The 16,357-nt window shown below is 36.2% G+C and overlaps 1 protein-coding gene across 14 annotated transcripts in view; it reads right to left on the bottom strand.

The window, feature by feature from the left end:
* The window catches only part of Kiaa0825 (KIAA0825 ortholog), a 422,279-nt gene that overhangs the window by 299,977 nt on the left and 105,945 nt on the right, over positions 1–16,357 (bottom strand). For all 14 annotated transcript variants that reach the window (XR_004115610.1, XM_031359885.1, XM_031359884.1 and 11 more), the window contains 2 exons: positions 10,531–10,692; positions 1,707–1,801 (listed from right to left, as the gene is read on the bottom strand). Coding sequence is in view for 13 of the 14 variants with exons in the window: in XM_031359885.1 (XP_031215745.1) it covers positions 1,707–1,801; positions 10,531–10,692 (257 nt within the window). In the remaining variant the exon portion in view is untranslated. The remainder of the gene's footprint in view (positions 1–1,706; positions 1,802–10,530; positions 10,693–16,357) is intronic.

Here is a 16,357-nt window from a genome sequence, read left to right as displayed (position 1 = left end):
TTTGGGGAGGCTGTAGAAATGTTAGAAAGTGGGGATAGTAGGACCAAGTAGGTCACTAAGGACATGCCTTCAGGTTGTACTGAGTCGGGATGTTTCCTGTCCCACTCTCTGCTTCCAGTTTGTCATAATGATATGAGCAGCCACCTCAGGCTGCTGCTGACATGGACTGAGCTGCTTCCAGTGTCATGCTCCTCCTACACCCATGACAGGATGGAATCTGAAACCGTAAAGCAAGCACATTTTTTCCTTCCTTGATTAAGTTCCTCTGTCAGGTATGTTGTTACAGTGATGGGAAGGTAACTAACAGCACTTCGGGTGAAGGAATATTGGTGTGGCTCAGCAGAGACTGTGGAGCACAACTTGGCCGGGAATCTCAATCACTCCTAGGATGGCAAAAGCAAAGAAAAGGTAGTGTGCTTTCCGAGACAAAGCCTGTCATCAGAAGTCAAAGGAAGGCACAACTGCCAAGTGGGACTGCAGTTGCTTGCAGAATGTGGTGTGGCCAGAGAGAAACACAAAGAGTTACAACACTGCCAGGAGCTCACACAGGTGAGGGGCAGGAAATTACGATCTCCTTCTGAAATTTCTGCATTCCAATATTTTATAAATCCTTTTAATTATGCAGATATTACTACAATCCAGAAAGCAAGACAGCCTGGTAGACATGATTATCTCTTCTCAAGAATTATCTGTGGTTTACATTCTCAACATACAGGTCCTGAGCCAATATGGGAACAAGAATGTCTTGAGTCCTGTTTTTATAGCTTTCCATGAACTTGAATGTGCAAGAGAACAATGACCCAACTTTGCTTCTGCAGATAGTGTTTTTAGCTTGTTAGCTGGTATCACTTGCATGCATTAATGGACTCTATCACGAGATCCTCACAGCCTTACCCACGGTGTCTGAATCATGTCCACTGTCCCTCATCCTCTCTTTTCCACCTCACTTCACTCACTAGTCTTGTCTAGTATAGAATCCATCCTTTGAGAGAAAATATCAATTTGTCTTTCTGAATCTTCCTTACTCATTTGGTATGATAACTCATTCCATGCAAATAGAGTAAACGAACAAAGATCAGGTCAAAAGTTATGTGGTTTCAGCCTACTGTCTTCATTTTCTTACATTCCAACAACTATGTATCTACAATGAATATGCATAATTTTGTTTTATGAATGAATAAACATATTGTATATATAACACATTGTTTTGATCCACCCATCCAACTGGTAAATGCTTAGGATGACTCTATAATTTGCCTCCTGTTAATGGAGACAGAATGAAGATAAGTAAGTAGTGCTCTCTGCCTTCCTCCTTACCTCCAACCCTCCTTCCCCTGTCTCAGTGATGTCTTATACTCCTTCTTGTGTATAGCACAAAATGGCACCGGAAGCTCATGTGGGTACATTTACCTTTTGACTTTTTAGAGGCAACTTCACACTGATCTCTATTGTGGTTGACCTAACTAACATTCCCACCAATCGTGTATAAGGATGATTTTCCCAACATTCTTATCAACATCTGTTGTTTAGTTACTTGACAATAATATTTCTGGATTTTTCTGGATTTCTAGAATTTTCTGGATTTCCTAAAACTTCAAGGAAATTTCAGTTAAGAGTATTTTGAGGAAAAGAGAAAACATGGATACTTTGATTCACAATAGACCCACAGAAAGATAATAATATTATATGTAAATGAAATGTCTCACCTCTTTTACTGGTAATAATGGCTCTGCTGGAGTATTGTTTTCATTTGCTATATTCTTCTCTACCATGACTGCCCTATTAGATTTCTCCAGTATTCCTAAGGAAAGAGAAGGAAACAAACACAAAGGCAATAATTAAAATGAAAGACAGAAAGAAAGAGACAGAGAGAGAAAGAGAGAGAGAAAAAAAGAAAAATAGGGTTATAAAGATGGCTAAGTCATTAACAACACTTAATGCTCTTCCAAAAGACCCAGGTTCTTCTGTTCCCAGCACCTACTTCAGGCAGTTCAAAAATGCCTCTAAATCTAGTTCCAGGGATGTGATGCTCTCTCTGGTTATTAGTCTGCATGCATCCGAGGCACTGCACACATGTGATGCACATACATATACTCTGTCATACACACATACATATTAAACAAATAAATCTTATTTAAAATGAACTATTATAGATATGATTCACACATTAATTATATAGAAAAGCACATACACAGTAGATATGTACACATAAGTGGATACATAGGGAATATAGTCAGTAAGATATATGTTGACATATACAAGATACAGAGTCCTTTCAATATACAAATTAATGAAATGTATATGCTAATTATACTACTACTTGGCACACATGCATATAAATGTACACAAATGTACACTGACACTTGTCTCAGTGTAGCTGAATTGTATAGTTACAGATTCAGTGGCTGTCACGAACAAATAATCTGGTGGGCCTGCAAGATGGTATAGCAAGTAAAGGCCCCTGCCTGATGACCAAAGTTTGCTCCCCATAACCTTACATCACAGAGAGAATGAACTCCTGAAAGTTGTGCTTTATATCTTATCTCATGAGTTCTGTGGCTCACTCATGCCCATATACACTCAGAAACACACACAGAGATATATAAAAAGTATAACACAAATGCAAAAATTAAATAAGTCGGAGAGAAGCTGAGACACTCAATGTTGACTTGTAGCCTCTACCTGTACATAAAAACATGCACACATGTACGTACACAGAAATACATAAACCATCATCATCAATATCATCATTAAAGAACAAAATGCAAAGAAAAATAGCAGTCTATCAAGAGAAAAGGTATGTTCTTAGCAATTACATTGGTTAATTTAAAAAAAAACAAACACTGAGAAAGACATGACATAATCACTAACTCTTAAAATGGAACTATTTTTTACAATGTTCCATTTTATAATGAAGAAACTCACTCTTTCCCATGGTGGGAGAAGAGACCTTCAAAATGTAGTAAATAAAGAAAGGAAGAAATTGTTCCACTTTAACATCAAGATTGCATTAATCATAGTTTGATTAAATGAATAATTTAGAACCTAGCTATGTGTGGCTTGGAGTTAGCATAGGATGATAAATTACTTACTACAATACCAGTTTTCTATAGCCTTTAAGGGATTTTAATGATTAGTTTTTCTGTATTTTCTAAGCATACCACATTGATAGTTTTTTCAGTAGAGATCAGACCAATAAATTCATTTAGTAGATAGGAGGTGATTTCCTCCTTAATGTGGTTCTATGAATTTAATTATTAATATTTTCTAAAGAACAGAGTTCCCCAGAAAGAAACATATTTTGTTCTGATGAAAAAGTTAATTTCAACACTTGTGTACCCTGAATGCTAAAGAGATGCCTATTTAAGTACTCACACCTCCATTTCTGTTTGGGTAAGTGTCCCCAAATGACCAGCAAGCCTTGGTTTCTAGCTTCTGGAGCCATTAGAATGTGGTAGATTGGTTAATAGATGAGTCCTAGTGGAAGAAAGGTGACCAAGGCCTGCCCTTGAAGGACATATTGGATCTCTCCAAGAGCAGAAAATACTTTTAACTACTAAGCTATCTCTCCATCCCCAAGTTCTCCTAAGTTCAATATCTTGCAATGATATTGTATATCTGTTGCAGCTGATGAACTAAGACATTATTATATATGTTCAGTTTCCCTTAGGATTTAGCCTTTATGCTAATAATTCTGTGGACATGTAACTTCATGTCATTACTACTAATGTGTCAAATGGAATGGTCTCACTGCCCTAAAGCTCTCCCTCTATTATCTATGCACCATTTCTTCCTGTATTTCCTGTCAATGCAGATCATTTCAATGTTTATAGTTTTGTCTTTCCATAGTGCTATATAGTTGGAATTACACAGTATATAATCTTTTTAGATTACCTTCTTTTACTTGGCAATAAGCATGCTTGGTTCCTCCATATCATTTCATGCCTTGATAATCTTTTTATTGATGAATAATATTCTATTGTATTGATATACCATAGATTGTTTATCGACTCACCTACTGAAGAACTTCTTAATTGCTTTCAAATTCTGGCAATTATGAATAAAGTTGCCATAAACATTCATAGGCAGGCTTTTGTATGGACATAAGTTTTCAACTCATTTGGATAGACACCTGGAAGTGTAATCCTAGATCATATGGTAAGACTATGATCTAGCTAGCGTCAAACTAACTAGCAAAGATGCTGTGTCATTTCACACTCCTAGCAGCAATAATAAAGTTACTTTCATGCTACATTTATGACAGAAAGTGATATTTTAGCTGTTCTAATAGGTATATAGTAATATCTTGTTTTAATATGCGTTACCATGGTGATGTACTATTTTGTTGAATCTTTTCATATGCTTAGTCAGTTACCATCTGTCATCTTTGGTGAGATGTCTGTTCAGTTTTTTGATGTATTTTAAAATCAGGTTGCTTGTTGTCTTGTTGAATTTTAAAGGCTCTTTGTATATTTGGATATGAATCCATTATCATACATGTATATTGCAATTCTTATTTTTAGTTTGTGGCTTTTCATCTTCTTGTGAACATGCCCATTTAATTAACAATTGCACTTAAGAAACTTACCTTCCAGCTAGAGTAGTGCAGGTATAAGACACTTATATTTGCCATAACCTCATGGTAACAAACGAAGTATAGAACACTTAAATGTTTATCAGTGAAAATCTAATTAAATTACATGTAACGATGGAAAACACTTCATCATGTGCTTTCCAAACATGAATATGATTGACATATAGATTTTTATCAAGTTGTACACTTATAGCAGCTCTGTTTCTTGTATATACCTAAATCAGTCTAATACTGGCATTGATCTACATCTTACTGAATATATTCCTTATGTATCCATATATCTATAAGTTTATATATATGCATCTACTGTGTGTGTAGTTCTTCCACATAGTTAATTTTAACCTGCTTTAACCTGTATATGTTAATTACATCTATAATGGTTGACTCTTTTTCTCCCTTAAGATTTATTCTTTCATTTTGTGTGTGCATGTATGTGTGTGTGTGTGTGTGTGTGTGTGTGTGTGTGTGTGTGTGTGTGATGTGTTCCAGAGTGAACGTATGTGTATCACACGCATGCAGGGCCTGCCAAATACAGAAGAGGGCAGTGGATTCCCTGGAACTGGAGTTGCTAGCTGTTTTGACCTGCTCATAGTGGGTGCTAGGAACTGTGTTGACGTCTTCTGGAAGAGGAACCAGTGCTCTTAATGTTTAAGCCACTGTTCTAGTCCTAGTTGGTTCTTTTATAGTCAATGATTATGAATTTGTTTCCTTCTCTTTGCTCAGAAATGTTAGTGAATTTTCTTATTTGTTAACGAACAGAACCTTTGTATAGGATGATAAGAGTTTGGTATTTTAATATAGGATCATATGTAAATGTAGTTGTTTCAAGTACAAGTAGACAAGCAGAAAAAAAGATGCAATTTCATCTTGAGTATATATCCTTTGGTTTGCTCAAAAACGTTATGGTGTGGATATACAGTACTATTCAAAACCAATTTGTCTGAATACTCCACAGAAGCCAATAAAACTAGCTTATTTTAAGAGTTCTTTACCCTGGAAGAATAACAATACCTTGTAGTATAATCTTTGCATATCTGTTTCTGGAAATAATTATCTGCCATTGTTGAGCTGCAGTTTAAGTCTTAGGAAAAAAGTTCACTGTCTTGTATTTAACATTAACTCTAGAATACATTACATTTATTTAATAAACAAAGTGCTCAGACAGTAGAGACCATCTGTTATCTTCAAGACAAGTAAGAAAAATATAATGTTCCTAAGCCTTTTATTTATTTTTGCTGGTACATAACTCTAGATTGAGTAACTTTCCAGTACTTATATTAATCTTTAAAATATAATACCCCCAAATTAAAAGACCTTTAAGAAGCTTAACTTTAAGTGCAAAAGTATGCAGGGTCATTTTCAGGCAGAATTCATAACACTGGGTAAATGCTAATAAAATATTTCATGGAAACAACATTGCAATATTTTTATATTTCTTTGTAATTCAACTGGTCTATCTCAAAACTTGGCAAAATAAAATTCCACGAGTTCTTTGAACAACTGGGGAATTATTGTACCTACTTAATATATATTAAAAATATTGTATGCGCTTCATGTCTACTTTTGGCTCACCACTTGAAAACATAGTTATTTGCATGAAATCAACAGCGGCCGCTCCAAACATATGCCTAGATTGCGAACCTCAGAAGAGCACAGAGGGTCACAAGAGTGCCAGCTGCTCACCAGCTTCCCCTACCGTGTTCTCTGTGGTTCACTTTACACTTCTGGCTAGTTTGCACACTGCCGCTTTGCTTTCTTTCACAGGGACTGGAGGTTGGCAGTACTTCCCTGTGACATCCACTTTCACACCCAAATTGGTCTTCGTAGGTTCCCATTGTGTGCACTTCAAAGCAACTTGCCTTGTTGGCAGCTCTAAGTGGGAAGTGCAAGTCTTTCTTTTCTTCACTGCTCTTTTCTGGCTCACAAGCAACCTCCCACCAAAAGCTGAATCTGTAGAAGAGACTACATCCAAGAGATAATACCATAACAAAGTATGAAGAAAAGCCCAGGTGGCCACCTTGCAAATTTCCAATGTGGAAGCCTTCGACCTCTCTGCCCAAGAAACAGCTAAAGTCCTAGAGTAATGAGCTTTAGAAGCCCTAGGAGCCTCTTTACCTTAACTACATACGCCTCCCTAATACAATCCCTTAACCATCTAGCTAAGGAACTCTTAGAAGCCATTTGACCCCTCTTAAGACCCCCTAAGAGTACAAACAATCTTTCAGAAGATCTGAAATCTTTGATTCTTCTGAGCAAACCCTAAGTGTTCTTCTCACATCCAATTGAAACAGCCATTGCGCTTTGTCGTTGCTGGGACTAAAGAGAAACGAGGACCAAGAAGCCTCCTGGTTTAGATAAATCTCAGATGCCACCTTTGGAAAAATTGAGGAACTGCCCCGAGAACTACTTAATTCTGAAGGAGCATCAGAAATGCCGCCAAACCAAACCCATAAAATACCATCACATAAAAGACACAGTATACCGCACTGATATACAGACAGACAATGTTCTATCACTTTCTAAATGACGAATCAGAAAACCAGCAAATCTCACCAAACAAAAGCAAATAAAATAATAACTAATGTTTTATTTGTCATAAAAAATTTCTCTTGTATCTACAAAATCTCTTGTTCACATTCAGATTACCAAGAGAACTATCAATTTGGCTAAGTCTGTAACAACAGTAAACATTAAAGTAGAAAGTAAAATGATTGGCCTATTTATTTATTTATTTATTTATTTATTTAATGTGATGTCAAACACCTGGATGTTTTCAAAACATCTGGGCAATGGTGAAAAACCTTTGTTTTTTCAGACTGTTTGGATTGAAACACTTTTTGAAGCTCGCAAAGTATGCTCCAATGAACAAGCCACATGGCTTGATCTGTTTTCCCTTTGTCATCTCCTAAAAAAGAGTTTCTAGCAAAACATGTACAACTAAGTACCCTTTGCTTTCTATCATCACTCAGCTTAGGGTATCTTTTCTCTCCTGACTTGAGAACCCAATTCTTTTGATACAAACTGATTAACACTGACAAACTCAAAGATACAAGTTTCCCCCCCAACAATTTCTTTCGAGATTATCCTTTACAGCCATTTATATAAAGTTGCATAGGATCAAATCAATCTTGGTGTTCTTGCACAAAACACAACCAAGACTAAAACTAAAGCCCATGAATTTCAACATCAAAGAATGCATGTATCACAGGAGCCCATCATAGAACTTGGAAGGTGAGGGTGTTCATTGCCAAGCCTGACAATCTGAATTCAATCCCTGGAACTCACATGGTGGAAAGAGAGAACCAATTCCTGAAGGTTGTTTTCCTACCTCTGTTTGTTCATACAAACACACACACACACACACACACACACACACACACACACACACATTAAATAAATGCAATTAACTTTTTGATTCCAGCAAATACTGTTAATTGGAATTATATGTAGGAGAGGGTGGGATCATAGATATCATGGGAATTTTAGATTATTCTTTAATAGCATTTCTAGGTCATCAATATGAAGTAAAAGTAGAATGAATTAAAGAATTTTTTTTTCAAGACAGGGTTTCTCTGTGTAGCCCTGGCTGTCCTGGAACTCACTCTGTAGACCAGGAAGGCCTTGAACTCAGAAATCCAACTGTCCCTGCCTCCCAAGGGCTGGGATTAACAGCATGCGCCACCACTGCCTGGCTGAATTAAAGAAATTTTATTACATTAGACTCATTCATTCATTCCACAAAGATGTATTAAATATATTCTGAAGGCCAAAATTATTTTAAGCATTTGGGCATTGTTAAAAATATTTTTGGAACATAAAAATATTTTGAAAAATTAAAAGATACATATGTCAAAGAGATGTTCTATTACTGAAACTTTTCTTATAACCATCAGCCAAAAATTATTTCTGAATATTGAATTTGATACCTCAAAATATGGTTTTAATATATACTATTGTTAACATAATATAAAGTTTTTTCTATCAGTCATACAGCATTTGGTGACCAATAGAGCAATGACTGTATTATGATGTAATTACAGATTTTTTGTTTTTTGATTTCACATAACAATTGCAATACCTGCTCCTGAGTGTACAGCATCTGCAAGCCTCAGCAAGGCTCAGTCCTAATCCAATACAGTGGAATCAGCCTTCCTTTTTCTTAAAATTAACAGGTAACATCTTTCCTTCAATTCTTGGTTGTTTCAGTTACTGCTTTAACCATCTTAGTCATAGTGCACTTAAGGAAGACAAAGCTCTCTCTCATAACCGATACATAGTAAGCTGGGCTGAAATAGGATGAAAAGGAGATGACTGAAGCAGAGAGACCCCAGCAATCTGAAGTTTACTCTCTTTATCATCTGAAATGAATTGTATAAGGTATGTGAGAAAGCATTACCTTGGCTGGGCATGATGGATGAGGACCAGTAGGTTGTACCAATTCGTTGAGGCCTTAACATATCCCCAATAATTTAGAAGTCTTAGAGCTCAAGATTCTCTGAACCCAAATCAGCTCCATTTAGATAACTAGATAGTGTTCTCATTATCACCTAATTAAGTCTACATTTCCTGTTTATCTTTTGCTTAAAGCATTTTCTGTCTTATATTATTGCTAGCATCACAAGTCTGTACTCCACCCCCTCTTTTTTTATGACAAGCTACAGTTTGGTAAAGGGATGGTTATAGCTTAGGTGTAACTGGGTCATGCACTACAAGAGAGTTCATATGTTACAAGTCTGACTCCTGGGGTCATTGAACAAGGACAATGCCCTGGGTGGGACCTGGCAGCATCACCCTTTGAGTCAGCACCGTATACTTTAGTCTTTATCGAAAACTATGAGGCAAATAAGCCTTCTTCCTTTCTAAATTATCCGGGCTCACATATTTTGTTACAGCAATAGAAAATGAACAAACACAATGATCTGTATTACTTTATAGCACTGCTACCTAATGTTAACCTGAAAGGCAGAAAGCCATTTAACTATGCTCAATACAAAACAAATGTCAATCCCACTGTCTTTTTCTAATTCCTAAACCAAAGTAAATGAAGAAATATAAAACTCCACACAGAAAGAGGCTAGAGGGTTCTTTTTCTTAGATTGTGGTTTACATGTTAGAAAATTTAGCTACTTAATTCCTGTTTTCCTCAATTTGTTTTGAAGATGTAGCCATTCCCTCAGCATGCCATACGTGAAGAACTTTGTACATCTTTAAGAATAAAATGAAAGCCCTTACAGACATACATATGACCACAAAAAAATATACCTTGACCATTCCCTTTGAGTTGTACTGCTATTGTCAGAACCATTTCTTCAACCTACAAGGTAAAACATTCTTCAAAGAGATTTTGTTCCAATTAACTTAGAACAAGATATAAAATTACAGTTAGTATTTGTAATAACTCACACTTATTGATTGGTTATTATATTCTTTAAATATCTTATGTATGACTTAGTACACTAAGCTATGTAATTTTTACAACTCCATTTTACACGTTGGATTCTGAAGTATCTGGCCCCCAAAATAAAGAGAAAGTCATTGTACTCATGAACGTCTACTGTGAGGATGAGAGAGCTAAGGCTCAGAAGAATAGAAACACTGCTGAGCATGGTCAGCTGGCTGGTTGGCAGCAGAACCATGGGGGCTACATCACCCAGTCTGCCTTTCACAGGTCAGGCTGTGGTTCTTTGAGCGCCGGGGGGGGGGGGTGTATGATTTTAGTCAAGGACAATTATCCAAAACATATTTAGGATGTTTTTGGCCATTAGAATTAAGGACTCTCAAAGTACAAAAAAATAAATAAATAACTGTACGCCATGCTAAATATTAATCTAAACAACTTCACAACATACTACTTTCAAATAAGGTACAGATTTAAGGTGGGAGAGTGCAGTCAGAGAAATAAATGTCCATGCATGCTTAACTGAAAAGCACAGTACCTGGAGAACACCTGGGCATCTTAAGCAATGAAAGCGTTTCTTCAAACAGCTCCCGAACGTTGTTTTCCAGCTTCACAAAGGACTCTGTTATCTGTGATAAGAATCTGAGTTCTTCTAAGGATAGAGATGGGTGTCTTTCCTTCTGTGAGCATGCAGGGCTGACTGGGAGGAGAAGACAGACACTGTTGGACAATTTAATGATTTCTTTGGAACGTATTAGAACTATCTTTTTGATGTTATACACCATGAAATTAAAAAAGATGCTTTGCAATTTAAGCAAGTTTGCTCATTAAGAAATGGTTCTGCCAGAGCCTGACATGTACAGAGGGGGATGCTCACTGATCATGGGGTCCCCAGTGGAGGAGTTACAGAAAGGACTGAAGTAGCTAAAGGGATTTGCAACCCTGTAGGAAGAACAACAATATCAACCAACCAAAGCTACCAGTGTCTAAACTACCAACCAAGGAGAACACATGGAGGGACCCACGGCTCCAGCCATATATGTAGCAGATGATGGCCTTGTCAGTCATCAATGGGAGAAGAGGCTCTTGGTCTTGAAAAGGCTCAATGCCTCAGTGTAGAGGAATGCAAGGGCAGGAAGGCAGGAGTGGGTGGGTGGGTGGGGGCACACCCTCATAGAAGCAGGAGGAGGGGGATGGGATAGGGAGTTTCTGGGGGTGGGAAATCAGGAAAAGGGATATATTTGAAATATAAATACATAAATATCCAGTAAAAAAATAAATAACTAAAAGATCTCCTAGGAGAATTATTTCTTCCAAGAAGCGAGAGATAAATATTATCTTCGATGTAATTAAGACAAATGATTAGATTGACTCAGTTATAAACTGAAATTGACAACTTATATAATTGTAGCTTTTTTCAGTCTATCAAATTTTAACTCTGATCATCTGGAAACATCAGAGAAATTCAAAGGACATTCTACAAAATAGATTGTCAATACATTTCCAAAAAAAGCCTCAGAAATAATACAGTGTAGAAGAGTGTAAAAGGTCCAATGAAGCTATTATTTGATCAACATTTTACTTGACTATAAGGAATATCAATGGGGCAATCTGGGGCAAAATGGTAATAATACCCATAACCCAGTGCTACTTAATGTCTGTTTAAATTGAACTGTAGCTATAATATAGATACCTTTTAATTTGAGGTAATTCTGAACAATATAAGAATAAATATCTGCCACACTCTTAACTTAAGATAATATTTTTGAGGAAAGAGGGAAAGAGGAGAGGTGAAGAGTTAAAAGAGGGTCCACAAATGTAGACTTTTGGCAAACTAATAATTCTCAAGCACATGAAGAAAATTGGGAATTTTCCCTGGTATTCAGCTTTCTTTATAACTGTGAAATTTAAAATATAAAAGGAAGCAAGGCAGTGGTGGCACAGGCCTTTAATCCCAGCACTTGGGAGGCAGAGGCAGGCGGATTTCTGAGTCCGAGGCCAGCCTGGTCTACAGAGTGAGTCCCAGGACAGCCAGAGAGCTATACAGAGAAACCCTGTCTTGAAAAACACAAAATATATATACATATGTATATTATATATAAACATTATAAATATAATATATATATGGAAAACATTGAAAGAACTCCTCAAACTGTTATGTACTCTATTTTGTATCATTAAAAAGAAACAGATCAATGAGTAGCTAATTAGTCCATGAGGCCATGTTTAAAAGTTCCTCTTGTCGGAATAAGTATGGGATATACAGTTTATTCGTATAAATACAGCTTAAACAAAGTTTGATGCTTTTCCTCATAGCTGCAGTGCTAGTCAAATCACACCACTGTTTAATGACAGCAGAAAACAGGAGACATTTAGGAGTAGGGAGAATAACCCCTCACAGGCACCTTTAATTTCAATTTGTTGCTTTAGTTTTAGAAAGGGCTCACCAGATGGTATGTCTGGCTATATGGTTAAGGATTCAAAGGATCTTTCTTGTACTAATTCTATTTCTTAAAATGTATTTAGAAGGATTAATTATTAGCAAATTTGTACTACTCACTACAGTAAGCACAGAAATTTTAGCAGAAACCATGAAGAGTATCAGTCAGAAACTGAGTCGGGAGTTGATGAATTCATGTGAACAAGATTACTTTCCTTACATGGATTTAGAAGAAAGGCTTCAGAGACTTGAGGTAATCCATTTTACTTCAGTTGAAAAACTAAGATACTATCATCAAACTTAATCCTATATAACATGATCTTTCAGCGAGATCCAACCAAAACTCTCATTTCATCCCTATAGGTAGTCTGAGAAAACTATCTACAGACCCCATCTGTGGAATTGAGTCCTATCACTAAAAAGCAAAAAACATCTATAAGTACCTACAAAAAGTCTATATTCATCCCCACACTAACCATAATCCTACATATATAAAAACCCATAATCTAAAGAAGTCATCTTTTATCTATGATTGTTCTAGAAAGATGCACAAGAGTACATCAAGCACACAAGCAGTAAACATAACAAAAAATTTCCAAAAAAACACTGTTCCCAAAGGAAAAGAGAAAAGAACATAGCCTGTCTCATATATACCAATTTCTTATCAGACTGTGTGTGTGTGTGTGTGTGTGTGTGTGTGTGTGTGTGTGTGTGTGTGTGTGTGCATGTGTGTATTACACTTGTATGTACATGGAAACTAGAGGCTAACCTTGGGTGCCATGAGGGAGCTGTTTGACCTGGTTAAGACAAGTCCCTCACTGGGACTTGGGGTTCCTAGATGAGGCCTGGGTGTCCAGCTGTCCTTAAAGTCACCAGAGATCTTAAGCTTGGTTTATGCTTAAAAGAAGCATAAAGGGCCAATGACCTTTTAAAGTCCTAAGCTCCTTTTGCACCTTACATATTTTTAAAACAACCTGAAAATTTTTTAAGAATCCTTTCTAATGCTACACTAAGCAAGCTGACTGACCTGGAACTGAACACAGTTAGAAGCCTTTACTTGGGTCCAGCTGGAGTTTAAAGTATTACAAATGATTACAGAATAGCAAAGAAGCACCCTAAGAAACATTCTCAAGAGTTGAAATACCATAACTTAATTGCCACTTGTCTAAAACCATGTAGGGGCCTGTGGATTCTCTATGATGAAGAATTACTCTCAGGGCCTGGAGTTACAAGGACCTTGTATTGTACAAACAACAATATTAAAGGCAAGGCCATTTTAATTCAATGACTCTTTATAACTTATTAAAGAAGGCCATATAATATGTATGACCTAAATCTAATTTTTGTCCCAAAGAAGCAAAGATTACTTGAGGAGGCTCACTAATTAGTGGTCCTTATTTCCTATCAGTCTTAGACCAGAATTCTCCCGAGGGGCATTGTGAGGGCTCTTAATTTATGAGGAAAATAATTCTGTGATAAATTCATTTGGTGAAAGGCCAATTAAAACAAAATTAAAAACAAAAGATGAAAGTGCATTTCTCCACACTTATTTTTTTTCTACACTGTCTCACAGGATCAATGTTCTAATCACCACACTTTACTTCAGGAATTCTATTACTGTGCTTCATAGACTCCTGGACACTCACCAGCACAAGGTAAGATGTTTTGAAGCAGAAATTCATCTTGTACCATTCATTATTATTCAATTTTCTCATTTTACAAATCACCTGTTCAGAAAACTTCATCTGCATAGAATGAGGTGTCATCCTTTCCAGAGTAGGCCAGTTTAACATTCATTTATTTATTTATTAAGTTACTGGTTTATTTAATTATTTACATCATAATGAAACTGTTTTGCTTACAATGAAGCTTACACATAAATGATGATACACAAGGAACCGCATTGCTGATTGAAGTAATAATTATTAAATCAGTCAAGTAATTCAATTAACAATTGGATTGCCCACCATTGCTGATTGAATTAATAATCATTGTTTTGTTTATATGAAGAATTCAGATATGATATGTACAAGAAACATTGATTCTAATAAAAATATTAATATTATAAGGGAAAAATTAAAATATGAATGTAGAACAAGACTTTATCATGAATGAGCAGTAATTGTAAGTGGGTTAGGTGGCTATATTTCTGTGTTATATTAATACTTCATCTCTTAAAATACAATATGAAATCCTAAACTTTATTTTTAAAATCACATTATTTATTTCTATAATAAACTGCAACTTTTATAATTGAATGATTTTCAAACATTTTTTGGCCAAGGAACATGAGCCAATTTGCTACCAGATCAATTCACTTTTGAGATTTTTCAGGAAAAGAGCCCCTGGGCGCCCTTGTGTGCGAATGAGTAGCTCTATGTACAGTGTGGCTTTCTCCTCCCTTGGGAGAGCTTTAATTCCGAGTGTGTATGGCTCATTTTGATAGTATTCTTCCCAAACACTTGTAAACTGTTACTCTTAATGTCATCATGTTACTTTTAAGGAGTCACTTTTGAAAATTAATGAATGTATTCTAAACTTATCTTGTGGAAATTATTCACAAAATTGAGGGCTAAAGCAAAATATCTGAGGGCCATACATGGCTATGAAAAGAAAGAACAGTACAGGATCCTACTAACCATGTACAAAAGACAGAGGTAAACACTCAGTACTGTAAATAACTATAAATATAATCCTAATAGTGACTTTTAAAATAATAATAAAAGAATTATCATTTGCGGGACTGGGTGGTACAGGCCTATGAATCACTATACTCTGGAGATTTTAGGAAAGGACTGTAAATTCAAGTTCAAGGTCAGCCTGGGCAATATTGCAAGGCCCTGTCTCAAAACAATAAACAAACAAAATCCTTTGTGTTGGACAATTATTCTCTAGGTATCAGTACACCTAGATTATGATTTTATGAAGTCAACTGTAAAGAAGATGTACAAAACACAAATAACTTTTCATGAAAAGTTTATCCATGCTCAAGTTTTTTTAAATTAATTTTTAGGTTAGTATACAAAGTGGTGAGTTTCATTATGGTGTCTCATTTGTTCCCATCTTCCACTATGGCCAAGTTTTGGGAGCAGTGGGGAAGGAGGCTGAATAAGAACAGAGAGTACATGTACACTTGAACACATGAACACATGTACACACACACAAACACACACACATGTACTTATGAAACCATTATAAGGAAAACCATTCCTTCCTTTTTTTAATGCTAACTTAAAACCTAATGTTAAAATGATGTCTTTATTATTTCTGGAAAAAAATGTGATGCAGGTGGAGGAAATTTTGAAAGGAACATTTCATGCAGTTGCCATGAACACAGGAAAACTTGATAGAGGATAAACAGTAGAGGCCATTTTGTATGAGTGTGTATATGTGCAAACATACATGTGTATGTATGTTTAAGTATTTGTAGAACTGTGTGTGTGTGTGCATGTTTATGTGTGTGTATGAACATAGAAGCTGGAGTAAAATCAGCCTCAAGAATGCTGTCTGCCTCCTTTGAGGCCAAGATATATCGGTCTGGAGCTCACCAAGGAGGCCATACTTGCTGGCCAGCAACCACCCCGACATCTTCCTTTTTCTGACTCCCCAAGGTGGGATTTCAAATCTGTGCAGCCGCACTCAGCATCAGTGCTAATGGAACTTGATTTCTAATGCTTATGAGACAAAAATTGCATGGATTTAAGCTCATTCTCTAACTCTTAGCAGAAGTTCTTCAAAGACATTCTCAGGGGAAAAAAAATCTTTCCCTGAGGCTAGAAACTGTCCAGTGTCTTCATTTATGTTTCAGGATCCAACACAATCACACATACAAAACAGGAACTTAAAAGAACTTGCTACAGCCTTATTTATAATAGCCAGAACCTGGAAACAACCCAGATGTCCCTCAATAGAGGAGTGGATACAG

The sequence above is a fragment of the Mastomys coucha genome, unplaced genomic scaffold (assembly GCF_008632895.1).
Source record: "Mastomys coucha isolate ucsf_1 unplaced genomic scaffold, UCSF_Mcou_1 pScaffold8, whole genome shotgun sequence".
NCBI classification, from domain to species: domain Eukaryota; kingdom Metazoa; phylum Chordata; class Mammalia; order Rodentia; family Muridae; genus Mastomys; species Mastomys coucha.
Note: the sequence above shows the minus strand (reverse complement) of the source record. Positions and strands in the feature narration are given on the sequence as shown.